The 20,802-nt window shown below is 53.0% G+C and overlaps 3 protein-coding genes across 10 annotated transcripts in view; 2 read left to right on the top strand and 1 right to left on the bottom strand.

Annotated features, from left to right (window-relative positions):
* TLCD3B (TLC domain containing 3B) overlaps positions 1-15,769 on the bottom strand; it is a 31,064-nt gene extending 15,295 nt beyond the window's left edge. For both annotated transcript variants that reach the window (XM_043456672.1, XM_043456673.1), the window contains exons 1-5: positions 15,608-15,769; positions 10,046-10,133; positions 6,580-6,652; positions 3,280-3,465; positions 1,580-1,697 (exon numbers count right to left, since the gene is read on the bottom strand). The gene's annotated coding sequence lies outside the window, so the exon portion shown is untranslated. The remainder of the gene's footprint in view (positions 1-1,579; positions 1,698-3,279; positions 3,466-6,579; positions 6,653-10,045; positions 10,134-15,607) is intronic.
* LOC122433604 (keratin-associated protein 10-2) lies at positions 6,084-13,031 on the top strand. Of its 5 annotated transcripts, none has more exons than XM_043456674.1 (5): positions 6,090-6,268; positions 6,483-6,518; positions 7,435-7,622; positions 7,876-8,031; positions 12,744-13,031. In XM_043456674.1, the coding sequence occupies exons 1-5, from the start codon at positions 6,259-6,261 to the stop codon at positions 12,855-12,857; spliced, it is 504 nt and encodes a 167-aa protein (XP_043312609.1). In that variant the 5' UTR covers positions 6,090-6,258; the 3' UTR covers positions 12,858-13,031. The 5 variants fall into 5 exon arrangements, with proteins under 5 accessions (XP_043312612.1, XP_043312613.1, XP_043312609.1 ...); XM_043456676.1 differs by having other exon boundaries at positions 6,094-6,268; positions 7,479-7,622; XM_043456675.1 differs by having other exon boundaries at positions 6,096-6,255; positions 7,479-7,622.
* On the top strand, positions 13,443-19,328 carry ALDOA (aldolase, fructose-bisphosphate A). Of its 3 annotated transcripts, none has more exons than XM_043456668.1 (9): positions 13,443-13,461; positions 16,201-16,327; positions 16,418-16,629; positions 17,503-17,557; positions 17,688-17,848; positions 18,180-18,263; positions 18,397-18,571; positions 18,736-18,935; positions 19,025-19,328. In XM_043456668.1, exons 2-9 carry the CDS (start codon positions 16,216-16,218, stop codon positions 19,118-19,120), a joined length of 1,095 nt encoding a protein of 364 aa, XP_043312603.1. In that variant the 5' UTR covers positions 13,443-13,461; positions 16,201-16,215; the 3' UTR covers positions 19,121-19,328. The 3 variants fall into 3 exon arrangements, with proteins under 3 accessions (XP_043312603.1, XP_043312601.1, XP_043312602.1); XM_043456666.1 differs by lacking the exon at positions 13,443-13,461 and adding an exon at positions 13,617-13,751; XM_043456667.1 differs by lacking the exon at positions 13,443-13,461 and adding an exon at positions 14,581-14,840.
* The last annotated feature ends 1,474 nt before the right edge of the window (positions 19,329-20,802 follow it).

Here is a 20,802-nt window from a genome sequence, read left to right as displayed (position 1 = left end):
CACTTCTTCAGGTGGAAAATGGTGGGATTTCCAAAGAAGTGTTCATTAAACCTCGGGTCCTCCCCCACATATAAGCTAATAATAACAAACATTTATACTGGCTACATACTCCAGTATTGTTGCCTGGAGAATTACATGGACAGAGGAGCCTGGCGGGCTACAGTCCATGGGGTTGCAAAGAGTTGGACACGACTGAGTGACTAACACACATACAGCATATACCAAATGTCAGGCACTAATCTATGCCTTTCGCATATTTTAACTAATATAATCCTTACAATAACCCAAGAGAGAGATACTATTATTTTTTTATTTTTTATATGGACCATTTTAAAGTGCTTATTGAATTTGTGACAATGTTGTTTCTGTCTTATGTTTTGCTTTTTTTTGGCCACAAGACGTGGAATCTTAGCTCCCCAACCAGGGATCCAACCCTCACCCCCTGCATTGGAAGGTGAAGTCTTAACCACTAGACCACCAGGGAAGTCCCATGGGAGATGTCATTATTAATTTCCTTTTCCAGATGAGGGAATCGAGGCACAGAGAGGTCGTGTGTCCTGCCCAAGGTCACACAGGTCAGAAGTGGCAATGCTGGGATTTGAACCTATAGTCTGGGTTCCAGAGTACCTGCTTTTAACCATGTCTGTTGAAAAGAAACATTTTATCAGTACTGAAAACACTGAAAACCAATATCACTTGTTGTAAATAAGGTAAACAAAATAAAATGAAAAAACTTGTTCTTACATTCTCGCTGGATATCATCCCACGCTCAGAATTCTGAGCCGGAGGCCTTCTCTCTCTTTGTTAAAGACAAGACAAGACAAGCAAGAATAGAGAGGTGTTAAAGGGCTTCTGGCAGCAAAAGGAGACTTTGTCCTGGAATAATCAGATGTGTTGAAAGAGAACTGGAAAGAGAATGGCTTTCAGATATGTGTGTGTGTGTGTGTGTGTGTGCCTGTGCACACACGCTTTCTTTCTGACGGGTGTACCATCTAAAACAGCAGTCCCCAAGATTTTTGGCATCAGGGACCGGTTTGGTCAAAGACAATTATTCCACGGACCAGGGGGTTGGGGTGGGATGGGGAGGGTGGGTTGGGGGTGGGAGGATAGGGTGAGGGGTTCGGGGTGGTTTCAGGATGATTCAAGCTCATTATATTTTTGTCCACAATATTTCTAATCTAATGCCATCACTGATTTGACAGGAAGTACCTGGTCGGTGGCCCAGGGGTTGGGGACCTTTGATTTAAAATAAACCCAAGATGGGACGCATTCCACACACCGTGGTCCGCTGTCTGGGCGTTCCAGGAGTGTCTGAACAGCCCGAGGAGGAAGGCCGACACACCAGCCAGTCCTGGCTAGGGGTGCAGTCCCAAGCTACCAGCGCCTCCGGAAGGCAGCCGGCAGCGCCCGCAGGGAGTGGGGCAGCGAGGTGTGGCGCTGCCGCGGTGCCCATCAAGGCTCCGAAGACTTCCGCCGCAGCTTTCCCGCCCCAGCCTGGCCCCTCAGGTGAGTTTCTCTCTCACTCCCCAAGGGGACCTCACACACCTGTCACACAATTCACCCTGGACCTGGAGTTTACCGTTTCCCCGCTCTTTCAGCCTCCTTTAAGTCCAAACGCTGACTTGCACATCTTCTTTGCCTGGGTGCTGTGCCGCCTCGGCCCTGCGGAGGTGGGCAGGTGCGATTATCATCAAAGCCTGTGAATAAGTAAACGATAAGAGGCCAGAAGTGGCCTGTTTCCCACATGATACCCAGGAAAGGGTTCAATTCCCCCTCCCTGTGCTCTGGGGTGTGTCCTGGCCAGCATGCCAGATCATTTATTATTTAGTGCTTTTTTTTGGTATCTGTCCCAAGTTAGTTTCAGGCAAGTTCAGTCCCAGTCTTCATCTGTACAACAGAAAAGGGTGCAACAGGTGAGTTGAAGTGAGAAAATCAAGCATCCAGACCCTTTTTTTCTCCCATGGGTTGGCTATGTGACCTTCGTCAAGTGTCAGAACCTCTCTGAGCTTCAGTTGAATACACAGAGTCCCATTGCCTGGGCTCAAATCTTAGTTCTGTCACTCACTAACCAGGAGAACTTATGTGAGTGATTGAACTCCTCTGAGTGTCAGGCTTCTTATCTATAAAATGAGGACAAGAGCAGTACCCCTACACAGGGCTCTGGGATGACTGAATGAGATGTATGTAAACACAGTTCCAATCTGGCATTGTAAATATTCACTGTGACAGTCATTAATGGTTCTTGTTGTTCATTTATTTATGTATTTATGGGCGCACCTTGCAGCATGCAAGATCTTAGTTCCCTGACCAGGTATTGAACTTGTGCCCCTAGCAGTGGAACTGTAGAGTCTTAACCGCTGGACTGCCAGGGGAGTCCCCCTGTTGTTTTGTTTTGTTTTTTGAGCCCTCTTCTGTACCACTTGCTCTACATATTTGTCTTCTAATCATCACAATGAACCCTGTCAATTTCTTAGGTAATCCCTATTTGCCAGGGGAAGACTGAGGTTTGGGGAAGTCAACTGACTGGCCCAAGGTCACCTAGACACATGGAGGCATAACTAGAATTCAAACCTATATCTTGCCTGGTTCTAAAATTCCTTTTCAACTGAGTCCTAATTTGTTTCTATCTGTAACATTAGAAACTTTGGAAATGATAGTTTCTTCCACTTTCATTTTACTGTTAGGATGAAAGAAGACCAAGTCTGTCAAGAGGCCTCTAACTGATGCTCTAACTCAGCTCAGCTTCTTATTCCCTCAGTGATAAGAAGTAATTATGTAAGCATAGATCTTTCATTTTCATAATGAGGAGGTTGATGAACCCCTTCTTCATCTCCGGGAGGCAATATTATCTGATGTCCAGAGGAGGGAATTGAAAGTATTAGATAAAAATCGGAACTGCCAGGTGCCCTTCCCACATCCAAGCCCAGGTCTGCAGATGTGTCTTTCATCGTCTGGGTTTTCTCTGCATCTCAGGTCCCCCATCCACCCCACGGTGAATGGAAGGACACAATCTTTTACTCTCTTTCCCAGGGCCAGTGTAAAACTACAGGTGAGACTATCTGACATTGCCAGCTTTGAACTTTAGGTAAAAGGAGGTCTTATGGAGATCTTATGGCTCTTTGGCTATTGTGAAGTCAGTTTCTCCCTGCTTCCAGTGAATGGTATGATGTGGGTAGAAGTGGGGCCCTGGCAAAGGGGTGCATTCATCCCCCTCCTCCTAGCTTGCCTTGCAAAGAGCAGATCTGGTGCCGTGTCCACCCTCCTGCATAATGTATGCACCTGTGGTAGGAACAGAATACCATCCGTGGCGAGTTTGGCCACTGCAGCCCATGGACGTGTCCAGAGGTCTTGCCAAGGCTGACGTCTCTCTGTTGGCAGGAGGTGAAGGGAGGGTGGGGCCCTGTGTCATCTGAAGCCTTTTCCTGGTCTGAGGTGGGAACTGGTTTCATCTTGGGTCTCAGGATTCTGCAAAGATAAGGGCAGATGAGAAGACAGCCCTAAGCAGGCAGTCTGACCCAGACTTAGATTCAACAGAGGTGACACTGGGAACAGCTAGACTCCGATTTTCTGGGCTCCCTCTGAGAGGGCTGGAGTGGCAGAGCCAGTGGGAGCTTCTCAGTGTGGTCAAGGGGTAAGGGGAGACCTGGAAACCAGGGACGCAGACCCGAAGGCAAAGTCCCAGCCCCTGGACTGCCAGGGAAGTCTCTCTCTTTTTAAAATATTTGTTTATTTGGCTGCCGGGTCTTAGTTGTGGCATGCGAGATCTTTAGTTACAGCATGTGGAATCTAGTTCCCTGGGCTGGGCTTGAACCCATGCCCCTGCATTGGCAACTCGGAGTCTTAGCCACTAGGCCACCAGGGAGATTTCTCCCCTGGCAATTTCCTTTCCTTTTTTTAAATGTTTTGGATGTGGGCCATTTTTTTAAAGTCATTATTGAATTTGTTGCAATATTGTTTCAGTTTCTGCAATATTGTTTCTGTTTTGGAACTTTGACAGACAGGCATGTGGGATCTTAGCTCCCTGACCAGGGATCGAACCAGCGCACTCTGCATGGGAAGGCAAAGTCCCAAACACTGGACTGCCAGGGAAGTTCCTTTAAAAAAATATATTTATTTATTTGGCTGCACTAGGTCTCAGTTGTGGCATGTGGGATCTTCAATCTTAGTTGCAGCACTCAGGATCTTTAGCTGTGATATATGAACTCTTCCTTGCGGCATGTGGAATCTAGTTCCCTGACCAGGGATCAAACCCAGACTCCCTGCATTGGGAGCTCAGAGTCTTAGCCACTGGACCACTAGGGAAGTCCTGACCCTGGACATTTCTGTGGCTGCCTCCTGGTGTGGGAAACTCCTTGGGCAGCAGCCATGATGAGGTATATTGGGGCAGAGAATGGGCACAGAAGTAGTGTACTGGGTTGCTTTCAGGGGAACATGCCAGGATGCAGTAACCAAGGGTGAGGTCTGAGGCCTCTTTGAGGGAGGTGTGCTTACAAGAGTGTGCATGTGTGTGTGCATATGCACAGCATATGTGTGGAGAATCAAAAAGTCAGCAAGAAAGTGGCAGGTCAAAGTGCCTGAAGAGCCAAGGAAACAGGGCATCTGGATAACATTACCTGATGGGTTGGATTCTATTCATTCATAGAATCAATAAGTACTCAGTGGAGGCCCCCCAAAGCCAAACTAAATGCTAGGGCTTGGAATATGAAGATGAATCAGACCCAGGCACTTGCAAGTCTTAACTGAGGAGCCAGGCAGTAAAATGAAGAATTTCAATACCTTGTGATAAGTGCTAGAGCAGCTGTCTGTATATGGTACCCAAAGCAGTCACCTTTGCCTAAGGCAGGCAGGAAGACCACCCTGAGGCAAAACTGAGCAGTGGTTCAAAGGATGAGGGTGTTAGTTGGTGGTCAGGGAGACAAGGGAAGGGTGTTCTATGCAGAGGGAATAGCAGCTATGAAACCTTATACACTGGTTCAGGAACCTTGAGCAGATCCTATGATGGAAACATGAATGAGCTGATGGGGCACAAAACAATTTTGTTTACAAATGATCTGATCAGTGATAAGCAACACCAGGGCTGGAAATTTGTCTGCCTTAGTCTCTGCTAGGGTGGCAAAGCCTGGAGCAGTGCTTGGGACCCTGTTGGATACATCGTGAATGAATAAGCCAAGGTGGTTCAGTGGTTAAGAATCCACCTGCCAAGCAGGAGATGCTGGTTAGATCCCTGAGTCAGGAAGATCCCCTGGAGAAGGAAATGGCAGCCCACTCCAGTATTCTTGTCTGGAAAATCCCACGAAGAGAGGAGCCTGGTGAGCTACAGTCCATGTGGTGGCAAAAGAGGTGGATACAACTTAGGGACTAAACAATAACGACAACAGGGGACTTCTCTGGTGGTCTGGTGGCTAAGACTCCCATATTCCCGATACAGGCGGCCCAGGTTCCATCCCTGGCCAGGGAACTAGATCTCACGTGCAGCTGTCCAACTAAGACCTCGTGGAGCCAAATAAATAAATTAATTACAAATAAGTAAATAAACCGAAGGTAGATGGTACCCAGAGTGGATGGTGTGGACAGCCGGCTAAAGCATTTGGGCTTCACCCTCGAGTCAGTGGGAAGCCCTTTGGGGGGTTAAAAATTGAAAAGACACAAGATCTGACCTGGATGAGAGGAAATCACTCTGATAGTGATATGAAGGGTGAAGAAATCAGATGATGAATCTTAAATTTGGGCACTGTCAATAAAGATGGGGGTCAGGTTGAAAAAATATTGAGGATAATCCTATGCCATTAAGAAGTAGCTCTGATTTTAACAATACCCCTGGGAGGCAGTTGTTTCCTCGTTATACAGAGAAGAAAATGGACTCAGAGAGGCGCGGTGACTCGGCCGAAGTCACACAGCCAGTTGGCAGCATAGCCCGGGGGTTCAGTCTGGCCTTTGTGGCGCCGCAGGACCCAGCACACAATGTGGATCTGAGCCAGGCGTGTAGCGGCGGGAACTCGCCCCTTCCACTCAGTAAATGCGGGAAAGTCCAGCGGATCGCTACTAAAAAGAAGAACTGGTGACCACAGACAGGAAGAGGGAAGCGAGGCGCGGAGAAGGAATGTTGGGTCTGGGCGGCCGCCGTAGGAGCGGTGCTCTCATCTCCATGGCAACGGCGAGAAGCGGCGGGAGGCCTCTGGGCGGTGCAGCCGCCACGGCGGATTGGAGCGGGAAAGGCGCGGAATCCGTGAACTGCCTGTGGCTCCGAGGGCGCAGGTGATGGGGTTAGGTCGGTGGAGGGAGCCCGGGGTTTAGGGGAAAACAGAGGGTCGGACTGGGGCCTTCGAAGAAGGCGCTGCCCCGTACCCCCATCCTCACTGTTCGACCAGAGACCATCGTTGGGCCTCAGTTTCCCCAAACGGGAAATGGGAGGAGGAGAACGGGCACCCGAGCCCAATGGCCCCTCTCAGTCACTGAGGCCCAGGACTTTCTCTCCTCTGCAGCTCCTGGATTGACCGGCGGTGTCCTGCCCCATGGACGTGAGTCTTAGGCCCCCCCGTACCCCTCTCTGGCGCGGCCCCCTCGGCACCCCTAACTTACCCTGACTTTGCCTTCCTTGGCGCCTGGACTGGAACTCTTTACCCAAATAGACCCTTCCGGTTCAGGACAAGATCTGTGAGACAGAAAGAGAGTGCAGGGGTGGCTTTGCCAAGGCAGGGCACACCGCACTCTGGCAAGATGAGGAGTTAGTCAGGAAAGCAAGGAGGAAAAGCATCCCAGGAAGAAGAAACAGCGTGGGCAGAGATGTAGATGTGAAAGAGAGGCCAGGGAACAGCCAGGACTTCAGTATGGCTGGAGTATAATGGGGGACAGAGGGAGAGGCGGGCAGGGCTAGACTAGAGCCTTTGTCACTGAGATAAGTTTGGACCGGGTCAGTGGGAGCCACTGATGGGCTGTCAGGGAGGGATGGATACTCAAGGACAGCTGGTATGGAAAGGGGCACAACTGCAGATTGCAAGACAGAGGCCAGTACTGTGGGCTGAGGGGTGGCAGAGCAGTGCAATGGAAACACAGACAAAAGGTCTGTTTGGAGAGGCATTCTGAAAGGAAGAGCGATAAGTCTTGGAAAAGTCTAGAATGACCAACAGGTCTCTGATGGCGCTGAAATGGGGATGACGAGAGAAAAGGCAGGTTTGGGGACAAGACGAAGATGAAGATGTTAGTTGCTATGGTGTCCGACTCTTTGCGACCCCATGAACTGTAGCCCGCCAGGCTCCTCTGTCCATAGGATTTCCCAGGCAAGAATACTGGAGTGGGTTGCTCTAGCCTTCTCCAGGGGATCTTTCCGACCCAGACAGTGTAGCCCTATTACTGTCTCCCCACCACATGGTGGCTGTTCCTCCCCGTTTCCCAGCTACCTCCTGCGTCCCTCCTGGTGTTTCTGTGTCCCCGCAGACCCTGCACATCTCCGCGTCACCCTTTCTTCCTGTGCTGTCCAGCCCTCCTCTAGCCCGTGGACTCCAACCCCGGCTCCCGTCAGCGGCCCCTCCCTGCTGCTCCCCATCCCGGCCATCGTCGTGCTCTCCGTGGGCATCTATCTGTTGCTGCTGGGCCTTGTGCTGCTGACCAGGCACTGCCTGCTGGTGAGGGGCCTGGTGGGGGCTGGAGGGTGGGCCCCTGACAGGGGAAGAGGTCAGCCTGTCCCCGCATTTGCAGGCCCTTACCCTGAGACACCTTTGCCATTTAGTCTCCACATCGGGCCCTCACCTGGGGCCAGGAGACCCTCTTCTCCTCTCCCCAGCTTAACCTTCTGCAGCCCCTCTCCCCAAAACCGGGACTCAGCTGTCCCTCCCAACCTGCCACCTGGCCCGGATCCTGAGCGCTGCCCTCTCCTAGGCCCAGGGCTGCTGCACAGACTGCAGCTCCCCCTGCAGGAAGCAAGGCGCCTCCAGGCCCCAAGACTGTTGTCAGACCTGTGCCGAAGCCTGTGACTTCCCCCTGCCCAGCCCAGCCCGCTACTTGGATGCCTGCTGCCCCCAGCCCGCCGAAGCTGTGAGTTCTCGTCCTGGCTCCTAGCCCCTGAGTCCTCATCCTGGTATTCTCAGTGCATTCATTTTTTTTTTTGGTTCAACAAAATTTATTACGGAGCACCTATTCTAGGCCAGGCCTAGTTCCAGGTAGTGGGTCAGGTGGAGACAGGCGAAAACAACATAAACAACCTATCAGATATTTTCTGGTAATGAAAGCTACTTGGAGAAAGAAGAACAGGGCAGTAGCTGGAGAAGGGTGACCTATGTAACATGCAGGGCATACTTTGACCTCTGAAAATGGTAGTTAAAGAAGACAGAGCTCCTTCTATTCTTGGAGTGAGTACAATGTTCTAGATACTGTGTGACTTCATTAACAACCTCCAGAGTTGGGTATTTTTAAAACCCTATGTATATATGTTTTTTGATTACAAAGTATACATATAGAAATACATAGAAAGTACAAGTCACTTTTTATAAGCCAGCCCGCTAACCAAGGTTACTATGTTTGGTGTATGTCCCTTATATACTAATACACATACAGTGTTATCACGGTTGTATTTCACTGTTGGTAAAAATGTATGCCACAGGGACTTCCTTGGTGGTCCAGAGGCTAAGACTGCACTCCCAATGGAGGAGGCCCGGGTTCGATCCCTGGTCGGAGAACTAGATCTCACATGCCACAACTAAGACCTGGTGCAACCAAATAAATATTTTTTACAAAACGTATACCACACCTACTATTTCCTCCCAACTGCCACTTTCCCTTTTTAACTTGACATCACATCTTGGCTACCCGTCCATGCTGCTTTTATCCTCCTTTTGCAGGGGGTATAACTTGGCTCAGGGACATTTAGTTGCTTCTCCAGTGTTCCACGGGACAGTCTTGCACAGCAAATTGCTCCATCGTGTGTTGAAACAGAACCTTTAGGGAGAAGCCTGGTTCACAGAGGACAGGCTGTTTTTGCATTTGTGGCTTTAAAGATGTTAAGTGTCATTGACCACCTTCCTATGCCATGCTTATTTTGGGCTCAGATTTAGACAGCAAAGCTCCTGCCCTTGAAATCGGGACCTTCCCTAGGGAGGTAAGAGTGAGGGGAAAAGACCAAGCAAATGCAAAACTTGGGCAGACTGCAGTTGCAAATCCCTGCAAGAAGTTTTGAGTTTCAAAATCAATTGCGGGGCAAGGAGTTCTCCTCTTTCAGATATAATCCGCTTCTGATTTCTCAGGAGTAGCGCAGAGATGAGGCCCAGGGCTTGGGCTTCAGGGGTCAAGGGGTCAAGGGGTCCTCCAACCTCCTATTTTACAGGAAATACTTATAAAATGATTTCTTGTTCTCTGCCCTGGGGACCCCACTGCCTCCGCCTTCTGTCTACAGGAAGGGATTGGTCAGGGGCTTCTCCTCCTCCCTGAGAATGAGGTGTGCGGTCTGGAGGGACTGATTCCTCTCACTGTCCCTTCCAGGGCTGCGGGGCATCCAAGCCAGGAGACCTGCAGGGCCTGATCCTACCCAGCTTCTGCCAGAGCCAGGACAGGTTCTAGAATGATGAATGGTGGGGTGGGGTCATTCCGTCCTTGGGCTGTCTTTCCACAAAGCACAGTAGGCCTCTGTATTCTTCAGTTTCCTTGTAGTAACAAAAGCAACCGCAAATATTCACAGCTGTAGAAACTGGGGCACACAGAGGCCTCAAGCCTGGGCTGAGACACAAACCCAGGTTTCTCTTTCTGTCTATGGGAGAAACTCACCTGTGCTACATCTTTCACAGGTGTGTCATGAGGACTTAATTCATTCATTCATTTATTTATCCATTTACCAAAGAGTTGAGACTTCCCTAGTGGCTCAGACGATAAAGAATCCACCTGCAATGTAGGAGACCCAGGTTCAATCCCTGGGTCGGGAAGATCCCCCGGTGAAGGGAATGGCTACCCACTTCAGTATTCTTGCCTGGAGAATCCCATGGACAGAGGAGCCTGGCAGAGGGTCACAAAGAGTCAGACATAACTGAGAGATTAACACTTCACACTACCAAAGACTTACGAAGTTACTGTTGAGGAACTGTGCTGGGCCCTGGGGGTGCAGTGGAAACAAGGCAGATGTGGCCCCAACCTTCATGGGGCTTACATTCCTGCAAAGGACAGAGAGAAATAACTAGGCAGTGACATTCAAGTGTGAGAAATGATGCAATCCGGGACAGTTCTGGTTCTCAAGCACCAGTATGATCTGAAGCAGAGATGAGGCTTAAACAGAAAGCCAGGCATCCAGGCCCCATGCCCAGTAGATTTGGAATGAGATTGGAATTTGTGAATCTTTAGCAAGTTCTTACATGGCAGACACATACACCAGGGTTAGAGCTACTGCTCAAGGGTAAGAGCTGTGACCAGAAGAGCTCCCCTTGGTGAGAACTCACTGTGTACCAGGCAGCATGCTTCGTGCCTTCCACTGATTCCCCAAGTGACCTGGGAAGGAAGTGTTCTACTTCCTAAGTCCACTTCAGAGATGAGAAAAGTGTGTGTGTGTGTGTGTGTTAATTGCTCAGTCGTGTCCAACTCTGCGACCCCATGGACTGTAGCCTGCCAGGTTCCTCTGTCCATGGAATTCTCCAGACAAGAATACTGGAGTGGGTTGCCATTCCCTTCTCCAAGAGATGAGAAAACTGAGGCTCAAATCACGAATTGGCCAAACCTGGGCCTGAATTAGATTCAAACCCCGAGCTCCAAACAGTAATGATGGCTGGCCTTTACAACCTCAGAGTGAAGGAAGTCAGAGTGAAAAACTCCAGGGCCTAGGGAAATAGAGGGTTAACGGTCACGCGGAGCCCTTGTTTAATGTACTTAAAAAGCAGGTTCCTTCCAGAAGCCACAGGACTGCCGGCAAGATATCCATTAGCTACTTCTTAATGACCAGAGCCAAACCCTGCCAGGGGGGCAGAGCCAAGAAATGCTTTTAATACCCTCTTCTCTGAGGTGAGGCCTCTCTCAGCCCAGTTCTGCACACAGAATGACGGTGCAGTCCTCCAAAAACCCACAGAGCTGACTTCAGCCCAGAGCAGACTCCCCAGAGACGCCCCCAGACCACACCCCCATCACAAACAAGGAAGCCGCCTCGCTTCTCCCCTCCGCCATGATATACTTCTGCCTCCTCCTAGAGAGACAATTCTTTTGGCAGGGGCCAATGCGCCCTCCCCTCACCAGAGCCCCTAGTGATATCTGATCTCACCAGTCATCTGACACCGCACCCCGAAACCTCAGCTCTTCTAAAGGTCATTCCCCTATTCCTGGCTTGGCCCGGAGTCTGATTGAGCTGTGCAACTGTGCCTGTCACTAGCTCTGCCTCAGGCCTCAAGGAGCCAATCTTCTGTCACCCATCCTGGGTGTGACCCACTCTGGCCACTTGGCCTGACTTCAGTCCATGCCTGGAGCAGTGGCAGATCATCCGTGTCCCACGGCAGGAGAGGAGTGCATTGGAGTGGACTGGTTCTCCCTTCCTGTCTCTAAGGACATGCTGTTCCTATTCCATGAAAGGCAGACCTTCTGTCCCGTTTCTTCTTTGCCTGAAGGGGGAAAAATAATATGCTTTGATTGATTCACTCATTCAATGTTCATTTGTATCTCAGGCACCTGCTGAGCCTGAGTCCCCTGGTAGCTCAGTGGGGACAGGAGGTGAACTGTCCCTGCCTTAGCAGCGCTTGAAAAAAGCTGGTATTCATGGCCCTGGAAGCAGTGGGATCAAAGGGGGATCTCAGGGCTGGAAGCAGGCAGGCCCAGCCCCATCCTTGCCCCCTTCCCTAGTTGTATTCCTTTGCATGATCACTCCCTCTCTGAACTTTCATTTCCTCTTTCGTAAGGAGGCCCTCTACTCAAGGTTCTGATAGAGAAAGAAATGTGACTCTCTTTGAACAGTAAAGAAATTAAATATGAAAATTATCCTTTTTAAGGAAAACTAAAAAGACTTTTAAAAATCATTCATGAACACAGTCTGTGCCTGGCACAGAGTAGGTGCTCAGAAATGGAGGGTGAATGAGATCCAGCTTGGCCTCAGGCCAAGGAAGAAATCCACAAAACCAGCAGGTTGTTTTCATCACTGTGTGTGTGTGTGCTTTCTCTGTCTTAATGACTTGCAACTGTATGAGGTTGTAAGGCATAGTAGAACCATCTCTGAGCTGAACACTGGCATGTAAGTGTGAGGCCAGGGCTAACTGATCTCTGGTCCTCAGTCTCCTCATCTATAAGATGGGAAGAAAGAAAGGATGTGTGTGCATGTTAAGTTGCTTTAGTCGTGTCTGACTCTTTGCTACCCCATGGACTATAGCCTGCCAAGCTCCTCTGTCCATGGGATTCTCCAGGCAAGAATACTGGAGTGGGTTGCCATGTCCCCCTCCAGGGGCTCTTCCCAACCCAGGGATCGAACTCAAGTTTCCGGAGTCTCCTGAGTCTCCTGCACTGGCAGGCAGATTCTTTACCACTAGTGCCAACTGGGAAGCCTAGAAGAAATGACCCCCGCTAAATGATTTCTTCCAGCTCCTACCAGTTGTTAGGAACATTACCTCCTGGCTGATTTCTCAACATCACAAGGAGGTGATTTGTTCCCATGAGTGGTGGATGGTACCCTCTGATCCACTGGGCAAGTGGGACTTTCCAGGCCTCTCTGTTCCCTTCTCCCTTGAAAAGGAAACAGCTTCAGCCTCTGGTCCCCCTTCCCTCGCTCACCTCCCTTACCCCATCCTCCTCTCCCGCAGGACTGGGCCCCTCGCTGCCCTCGCTGCTGCCCGCTCTGCGACTGTGCCTGTGCGTGCCAACTTCCTGACTGCCAGAGCCTCAACTGCCTCTGCTTTGAGATCAAGCTCCGATGACGACCCCTCAGGGTCCCTGCTCTTTGGGGAGCGGCCAGCCCCCAGGGCCCACAGGCCCTGTTCCCTGAGGGGACTCAGGACACCTTTCTCCAGGCCAGTGGAACCACAAATGGCCTGCCCAGCTCACCGGCCTGGGAACCGGCAGTGGAGAGCCTGGCTCCCGGCAGAGCGGGACTCACAGAGCCCTTGGCCAGCAGGCCGGCAGCCCCTCAGCAGGGCCAGGAGAGAGAGGGGCTGGTGCTCCGGCAGGTCCCCCTGCCCTTGTCTCCCCCTCCCCAAGTAACTGATCATATTTGAAGGTGAGGATGGGGGACACTGCTCACCATCCAGAGCATGGGACAAACTTGAGCCTTGACTATCAGGATGTAGGGTTACCCCAGGCACACCCTGTCCATGGACTCTTGGTTATTTTGAGGTGTGAGTGTAGTGCCTGCCTGTGCTCTGCCTCTGAAGAATCTGAGGAGGAGGCAGGGAAGGCCAGAGGTCTGAGTCCCCTTACCCCTCCTTCCTTCCTCACAGATCGCTGTCCAGAGATTTATTTCTCTTGACAGCCTGTTGAGGGCCTCAGTCTGGATTTCCAAGGAAGAAATCTCTGAAGTACCCGGTGAGTGGGCAGGGGGCCCTCCCCCCACCCCGTAAAAGGCAGGCCCACAAGCTTCTTCCCCATCCTTCACTTTAGGCCCCACGCTGGCCTGAATGTCAGGGGCTTCAGGTTTCCCTAAATATAGGTCCCTGCCAGGAGATCTGTGGCGAGCAAAGGGCAGGGGTCACTGGAGAAGGTCGTGAACATCGGCTGGGGGGAGGGCGGGAGCTGCCTTATAACCCAGCCCGGGCGGGGCCTGGCTCACTCGCTGCTGACCAGGCTCGCCCGCGCCTTTGGCTTCCTCCTCACAGGTGGGCTCCAGTCGGACGGAGCGGGGTTGGGGTTGGGCTGAAGGCTCTGAGATTTAGGAGGGGAGACCTGGCCGGTAGGATGGGCAGGCTCGGAAAGGATCTGGGAGGCCGACAGCCGGGGGACGGATTTGATTTTGGAGAGGAAAGTCGGCGCCAGGGAGTTTTCCAAGGACTCTGGCCCCACATCCCCAGACTTGCTCGGCCTGAGCGGCGGCCCGAGCGGGTTCCCGCCTGGTCCCGCTTCCGCGGGCGGGCGCGTGCGCATTCGCGGGCCACGTTGGCTCTCCGGGTCCCGGGAGCCTGACCTGCCGGGATGGAGCGCGGACGCGGCGGGGATACCCGCCGGCCGGGACACCCGGAACCGCTGCCGGCTTGCGCTCCGGGAGCCTGCCCGCGCCGCCCTCTCCTGCGCCCGGGCGGGCAGTCGCCGAGCCCCAGGATTCGGTTACAATGGAACACTCGCTGCCTCACCGCCACCGGAAGCTGGGGCTGCCCCGGGCCGCCCGATGGGCCTGCGGGAGGGAAGCTGAACCTCGCTGTTTTCGGGCTCAGCCACCCGCTTTTCCTCGGACCCCACCCCATTCCCATCTCCTCCGGGGCCCAAAAATCGGCTGAGTCACGGCGCCCCGAAGCACGCCAGGCCGAGGGGAGGGGGGTCGGGGGAGGAGAGGAGGGAGGGGAGGGCGCCTGCGACCCGCGGGATGTGGCCCTAGTCACGTCCGAGGGGGAACGAGGGGGAAGGACTCGGGTTCTCGCTGCACAGTCCCCGCCCAAGCGCCGCCTCCCGGCTTCGCCTTTCGGGGGCGGCCTTTCGCACATTTCCTCGCCTGCCATTGGACGCCGGGGCGCCTCCGGCCCCCTGAAAAGGGAAAAACCCGGCGGGGGGCGGAGCGGTGCCTTTATAAGGCCGGGCACCACCTCCTGCCCGCCCGCCTCCGCGCCCCACCTCAGGAGTAGAATAGGCTGCGTTCCTCTTGGAACGCGCCGCGGAACCAGAGTCCTGGTGACGAGTGCCGCGTTCGCCCCCTCGGTCCACTCCGCCTGCCCTCCACCGCTGCGCCCCGCCAGCCCGCCCCTCTCCGGTGCCAGGTGAGCGCCCCTCGCCACGTGCGAAGGTCAGGGAAGGGGTCGTGGAGAAGGATCCCGGGGGCAGAGGCGGGTCGGGCGTCCGCAAGGAGCGCCCCCCAACCCGGCCCTAACATCTTCCTCCTCCGCCACCACCCACACGTTTGCTCCCAGCCCGGACTCCCCGACTCTTCCAGCGTGAACTCCCTGGGTTTGCTGCGCAACGCAGCGACCGCTCCGCGCGCTGAGTCACACCGGGGAGGAAGGAAGCCGGGCGAGATGAAGGGCCATTCCCCGCTCCCTTTTTCTTGTTAAGACTCTGGGTGCAAAGATGATGGCCCCTTTGCCTCTGCAGGGATCCTAGGAGGCATCGAGGGGTGGGAGCCAGCTCGTTTACTGCCTCAGGGTTCCCGAAAGCGGGTGGTTGGTCCCTGTCCTGGGAGACGGGGGCCCCTGGCCAGGAGGGGAAACCCCTTGGCAGCGCATGATGCCCCGTTAACACTTTCCCTATCTTTCCTTATCGGGTGACCTTGATTCTGAGCCTGGAACAGCTGCAGCCGCGGAGCAGACAGGAGCATTTTCAGGGGAAGGGGTGGGGCGTTTGCCTCTCCTCCACGTTCTCTTACCCCGTGTGAGCAGTGAGGACAAACCTCACTTCTTTCCTCCACCCCGGGCTAGGCTTCCTCCGCCGCCCTTTTCTGGGCTTCTGAGGACCACCCCCTTCACCACCACCTTTTTCCTAACACCTTCCTCCTAACACCCTCCCCCCACCTTGGGGGGAGCAGCCTGACCTTGGGTGTCCTTGAGGCGATGGAGCCTGGGCCAGCCCTGGGATCTCCGGTGGATTGGAAGGAACACTCCTATCGCAGCCAGAGATCTGAGTTCTTATCTCAGATCAGGCCCTTGGGTTGCTGTGTGGCTTGAAACACAGCTTTTTCCCCTTCTCTGGCTTCTTTCAGATGAGGACGTTGGGCCTTCTGCCTTCCGCACAACTTCTCATTCCAAAATACTCCGTTTGGTTTTGCTTCCAGGCAAGGTGACCCCCATGGCACAGCGCAAGCCAGAAGGGTCCGGCTTCCACATGACCTGCCTGTCCATGGCTCTGGCCTATTCCTTTAGGCCAGATGCCAATATACAGCCCCACCCTCAGCTGGGTAACACCCAGAAACAAACCGAGTTAGGAAAGGTACAGGAGGCAGGCCTAGTACAAGGAAGCTGGGTGTAAGGGAGAGCCTGGGGCAGGAAGTGCCCCGAGACCTGCCGGGAGTGGGGCAGGGGAGGTAGGGAGCCTTTCCCCTGACCTCCAGGCAAGGGGCCCTGCTGGTTGGGAGATCAGGGGAAGACTCCACTAACTAGCCCTCCCCCATGTGTCTTCTCCGCCCAGGAACTGACAGGCACCATGCCCCACCAATACCCAGCACTCACTCCGGAGCAGAAGAAGGAGCTCTGTGACATCGCTCACCGGATTGTGGCTCCGGGCAAGGGCATCCTGGCTGCAGATGAGTCCACCGGTGCGGGCAGGGCACAAGGGGAGGAGGGTCCAGGGGTGGGGTTGAGGGGCTGACTGACCCCCGTAATCCCCATGTGATGCTTTCCTCCAGGGAGCATTGCCAAGCGACTGCAGTCCATTGGTACCGAGAACACGGAGGAGAACCGGCGCTTCTACCGCCAACTGCTGCTGACCGCCGACGACCGCGTGAATCCCTGCATTGGGGGCGTCATCCTCTTCCACGAGACGCTCTACCAGAAGGCCGATGATGGGCGTCCCTTCCCCCAAGTTATCAAAGCCAAGGGCGGCGTCGTGGGCATCAAGGTGAGGGGGCCAGGCCTTGGGGTGGGAAATGTGAGAAGGATGTGCGTGTGCTAAGTCGCTTCAGTCATGTCCGACTCTTTGCAACCCTATGGACCATAGCCCACAGCCGCCTCTGTCCATGGAATTCTCCAGGCGAGAATACTGGAGTGGGTTATCCTGTCCTCCTCCAGGCGATCTTTCCAACCCAGGGATCGAACCTGCTGCGCCTCTTATGTCTCCTGCGTTGGCAGGCGGGTTCTTTACCACTGCCACCACCTGGGAAGCCCAGTGAGATGGATGAGGGGCAAGGAAATCCAGGATAACAGGCAGGGGTCGGGGTGGGGATGAACTGGGTGGAGAGACTTGGGTGGAGTCTGCCCCGATCACCTCCAAATTGTGTGTAAGAAGCCAGTAACTTATGGGACTTGCTTGGCATTTTAATCCTTGTGATTTTAAAAGCCACATGTTATGCCATTGAAAAACCAGAAGCTCAAGGCCATGAAGTGTTTTGCTCACACTTAGTAAATGGTAGAGTTCAAGCTGTCTGCGTGTATCTTGCCTCTTGGGACCAGATACCATGGCTAAGTGAAACACTGGCAAACCAGGAAGGATACTTGAGAGATGAAGTAAAGCTGGGACAGGGTGGGGCTACAGAGGAGAAAAAGACTCTAGAGCAAGAGTTTTTTTGTTGTTTTTTAAATACTATTTATCTGGCTGCACTGGGTCTTAGTTGCGACACACAGAATCTTCGCTCCTCATTGCGGAACACAAGTTCTTTAGTTGCGGCAAGCAAACTTGTTTGTGGTGTGTGAGATCTAGTTCCCTGATCAAAGATTGAAAAAAGGGCACCAGAGACTACTTCCCATCCTATCTTGTTGCTCTCCACTCCCGCAGGTAGACAAAGGTGTGGTACCCCTGGCAGGAACAAATGGCGAGACGACCACCCAAGGTGAGAGCCACTTAGCTCCTGGCCCTACTGACCAGCCCACCCTGGTCAGCACCCCTCTGGGTGCCCGGGCCATGTGGGAGCCACCTGCCCCCTCCGCTGGCAGGCTCTGACCCCTCCGTCCCCTCTTCAGGGCTGGATGGGCTGTCGGAGCGCTGTGCCCAGTATAAGAAGGACGGAGCTGACTTTGCCAAGTGGCGTTGTGTGCTGAAGATCGGGGAACACACCCCTTCTTCCCTCGCCATCATGGAAAACGCCAACGTCCTGGCCCGTTATGCCAGCATCTGCCAGCAGGTGGGCCCGTAGGTTCCCAGCAGGCCACGTCCCACCTATTCCATTCCAGTGTATCAGATGGCCTACCACCCATCTGCCAGCTTAGCCCACTCTGAATCCTCACCAAGCTCCAGGCTTGGGTTCATCAAGGGCTCTGTGAGCAGAAGGGCAGAATAGGGATTATGTGGGTGGATCTGTGGAGAAGGCTAATCTCCTCCAATCTGTTTTGAATCGGGAGGGCTGTGTAGCCAGGAGTCGTGGAGATAAGATCTTGGCACAAATAGCTGTGGAGGGCTGGAGGTGGGGCTCTGGGTTAGGAGGCCTCATTGCTACCCTGCCCCTCACCCCACAGAATGGCATTGTGCCCATCGTGGAGCCCGAGATCCTTCCTGATGGGGACCATGACTTGAAACGTTGTCAGTATGTAACCGAGAAGGTAGGTGGCCTGCCTGCCTGGGCAGTGAGGTGGGCTAGGGAGCTGGGTCGGGGCCCCTGGGGGTGACCCTTGTCCCCCCAACTCCACCTCACCCCACTTCCACCTCACCCCACTTTGGTCCACCCTGCTGTAGGTGCTGGCTGCTGTCTACAAGGCTCTGAGTGACCATCACATCTACCTGGAAGGCACCTTGCTGAAGCCCAATATGGTAACCCCAGGCCACGCCTGCACCCAGAAATATTCTCACGAGGAGATTGCCATGGCAACTGTCACGGCGCTGCGCCGCACAGTGCCCCCTGCTGTCCCTGGTGAGACCCATTCCTCATCTTGACCTCTGGGAGGTAGATGAACTTACCCGTGATCCTTGTGCCCCTGTGGTCTTGATTTCCAGGTCAGCTTCTAGGGCCTCCTTCCAATCCCCTGGGTTGCTTGACTACAACCCCTCCCCCCATGTCACCCCCTCATTCTACAGGGATCACCTTCCTATCCGGAGGCCAGAGTGAGGAGGAGGCATCCATCAACCTCAACGCCATCAACAAGTGCCCCCTGCTGAAGCCATGGGCCCTGACCTTCTCTTATGGCCGAGCCCTGCAGGCCTCTGCCCTGAAGGCCTGGGGTGGAAAGAAGGAGAACCTGAAGGCTGCCCAGGAAGAATACGTCAAGCGAGCCCTGGTAAGGATGGGGCAGGAGGCGGGCAGGGTGCTGGGGTGGACGGGATTCCGAGAAGGGACCTTCTCACTCTGGCTCCTCTCCCCTCTTAGGCCAACAGCCTTGCCTGCCAAGGAAAGTATACCCCAAGTGGTAAGGCAGGGGCTGCAGCCAGCGAGTCCCTCTTCATCTCTAACCACGCCTACTAAGCCGATGTGTTCTAAGGCTGCCCCCTCAACACTCCAGGCTCCGTCCCCTCCCACACTCACTCTTGAAGAGAGGGGGCTTCATCTGGGGCTCCAGGCTGCTCTTTGCCGTCACCCTTGCCTCCTTGTGACATTGGTGCCTGGTGTTGTCTCTGTACGCTAACTCCACCGTTTCCAGCCTACTGCCAATAAACAGCTATTTAAGGGGGAATCTGGTGTCCATGTCTGGTCTCTAGGGCAGGGGAGGCCTGGGAGAGGTGGCAGAGCCCAGAGAAGAAAGAGCCCTTGCTTTATGTTCTTCTTTCTGGAGCAGAAAAGTAGGTGAAGGAGATGGACTCCTTTAGTATTGTGTTTGATCCTTACCCGGGGCTTCATGAGAAAAGCTTGTGGATTTTCTTCCAACCACACAGTGCTCTGCTCCTTCAACCAACCAGCAGCATCTGATAAGGCCTTTACAGTTAGGAAGTGTGTGTGTAACTGCCATTCTTAGGAGGTTGCAGCCTCAGCCTCAGTTTTAGGCCCAGAACTTACAGGTATAGAAGGCCCCTGTGACATACACACAAAAAAACAGCCACTGACAAAAAGTAAGCTGTAAACTGGGCAACATGATAAGTATTCTATAGCAGTAGGCTATTATTCCCAGTTCCTCCTTAAGACATCTTGCTGGGAAATTTATTGATTGAAACAAGATTATGAATGCATATCCTTAATCTATACTGTTGAGCTCATCAGTCTTCCCATCTTTAAAAGGAGAAGGGATTAGGCTGACTTCTGAGCTGTGGAACCCCTTGAAGAACCTGAGATCCCAACACCCACATCAACAACACAGACACACAAATGTGTACAAACAGAACTGTGGAGCTCAGGTTCCAGTTTAAGAACTGAACCTCTGTGGCTTCTGCATTCAATGCAGCCAGAATGAGGGTCCTGCACTTACTCTATGTCATGCCTGGAACGCTCCCCCATTCACCCATGCTGTGGAGTACAGTAACGACACCAGATCTTTTCAGGTATTAAAGATTCTAGTCATAGCCAGGGACTGCATTAGTCCTGCCACTGCCCAAATTTCCTGATGTGAACCCTTTCCTGTCTGAGCTCCACTTTAGAGGAAGAAAAAACATTTTCATCTTTCTGATCTCTGGATCTACTGAATCCCTATAGTCATCAGAATAGAAGCCTAGCACCTCCTGGGAGTTAAGAACTTTGTCCTTTCCCCTTCTCTGAACATTTGCATCTGTTGCCCCTATCCAAAACCGAACTGTATCTAGTGTTCCTTCAAATTGGCCGGCCTCACTACTGTACCTAGACTCACTCAGCTCTCTGTGAAAAGGCCTGAAGTAAAGCAAATAAAAATTGAGGGTCCATAGAAGATAGCAAAAAGGACATTCCAAAAGGCCTCTGGCACCAAGAAGTTTGTTTAAAGACCAGTCACTTCTGCCTGCAGCAAGAAACTAGGGAAGCAGAGGACTTCAAATGCCAGTTTAGGGTGTTTTTATAAAGTTCATAACGACAATGTGAATGCCAGAAAGAATAAGTGGCAGAAGGAGAAGAAATTAGAACTCAGGTCACAGCTTCCTGGGTTCAAATCAACTTTGATTCAAACTCAAAGTTCTTAGCTATGCAACTGTGAACAAGTTACTTAACCTCTTTTAGCCAGTTTCCCTCTCAAAAAAACAACACAACTG

Source organism: Cervus canadensis, chromosome 32, assembly GCF_019320065.1.
Source record: "Cervus canadensis isolate Bull #8, Minnesota chromosome 32, ASM1932006v1, whole genome shotgun sequence".
Lineage (NCBI taxonomy): Eukaryota > Metazoa > Chordata > Mammalia > Artiodactyla > Cervidae > Cervus > Cervus canadensis.
This window is presented reverse-complemented; position numbering and strand designations above follow the sequence as displayed.

Coding starts and splice junctions, on each gene's coding strand:
- LOC122433604 (XM_043456674.1), top strand. Junction 6,519..7,434: donor CGGTGTCCTGCCCCATGGAC/GTGAGTCTTAGG, acceptor GTGTCCCCGCAG/ACCCTGCACATCTCCGCGTC. Junction 8,032..12,743: donor GCCCCCAGCCCGCCGAAGCT/GTGAGTTCTCGT, acceptor CCTCTCCCGCAG/GACTGGGCCCCTCGCTGCCC.
- ALDOA (XM_043456668.1), top strand. CDS start 16,216: ATGCCCCACCAATACCCAGCACTCACTCCGGAGCAGAAGAAGGAGCTC. Junction 17,849..18,179: donor ATGCCAGCATCTGCCAGCAG/GTGGGCCCGTAG, acceptor CTCACCCCACAG/AATGGCATTGTGCCCATCGT. Junction 18,936..19,024: donor AATACGTCAAGCGAGCCCTG/GTAAGGATGGGG, acceptor CTCCCCTCTTAG/GCCAACAGCCTTGCCTGCCA.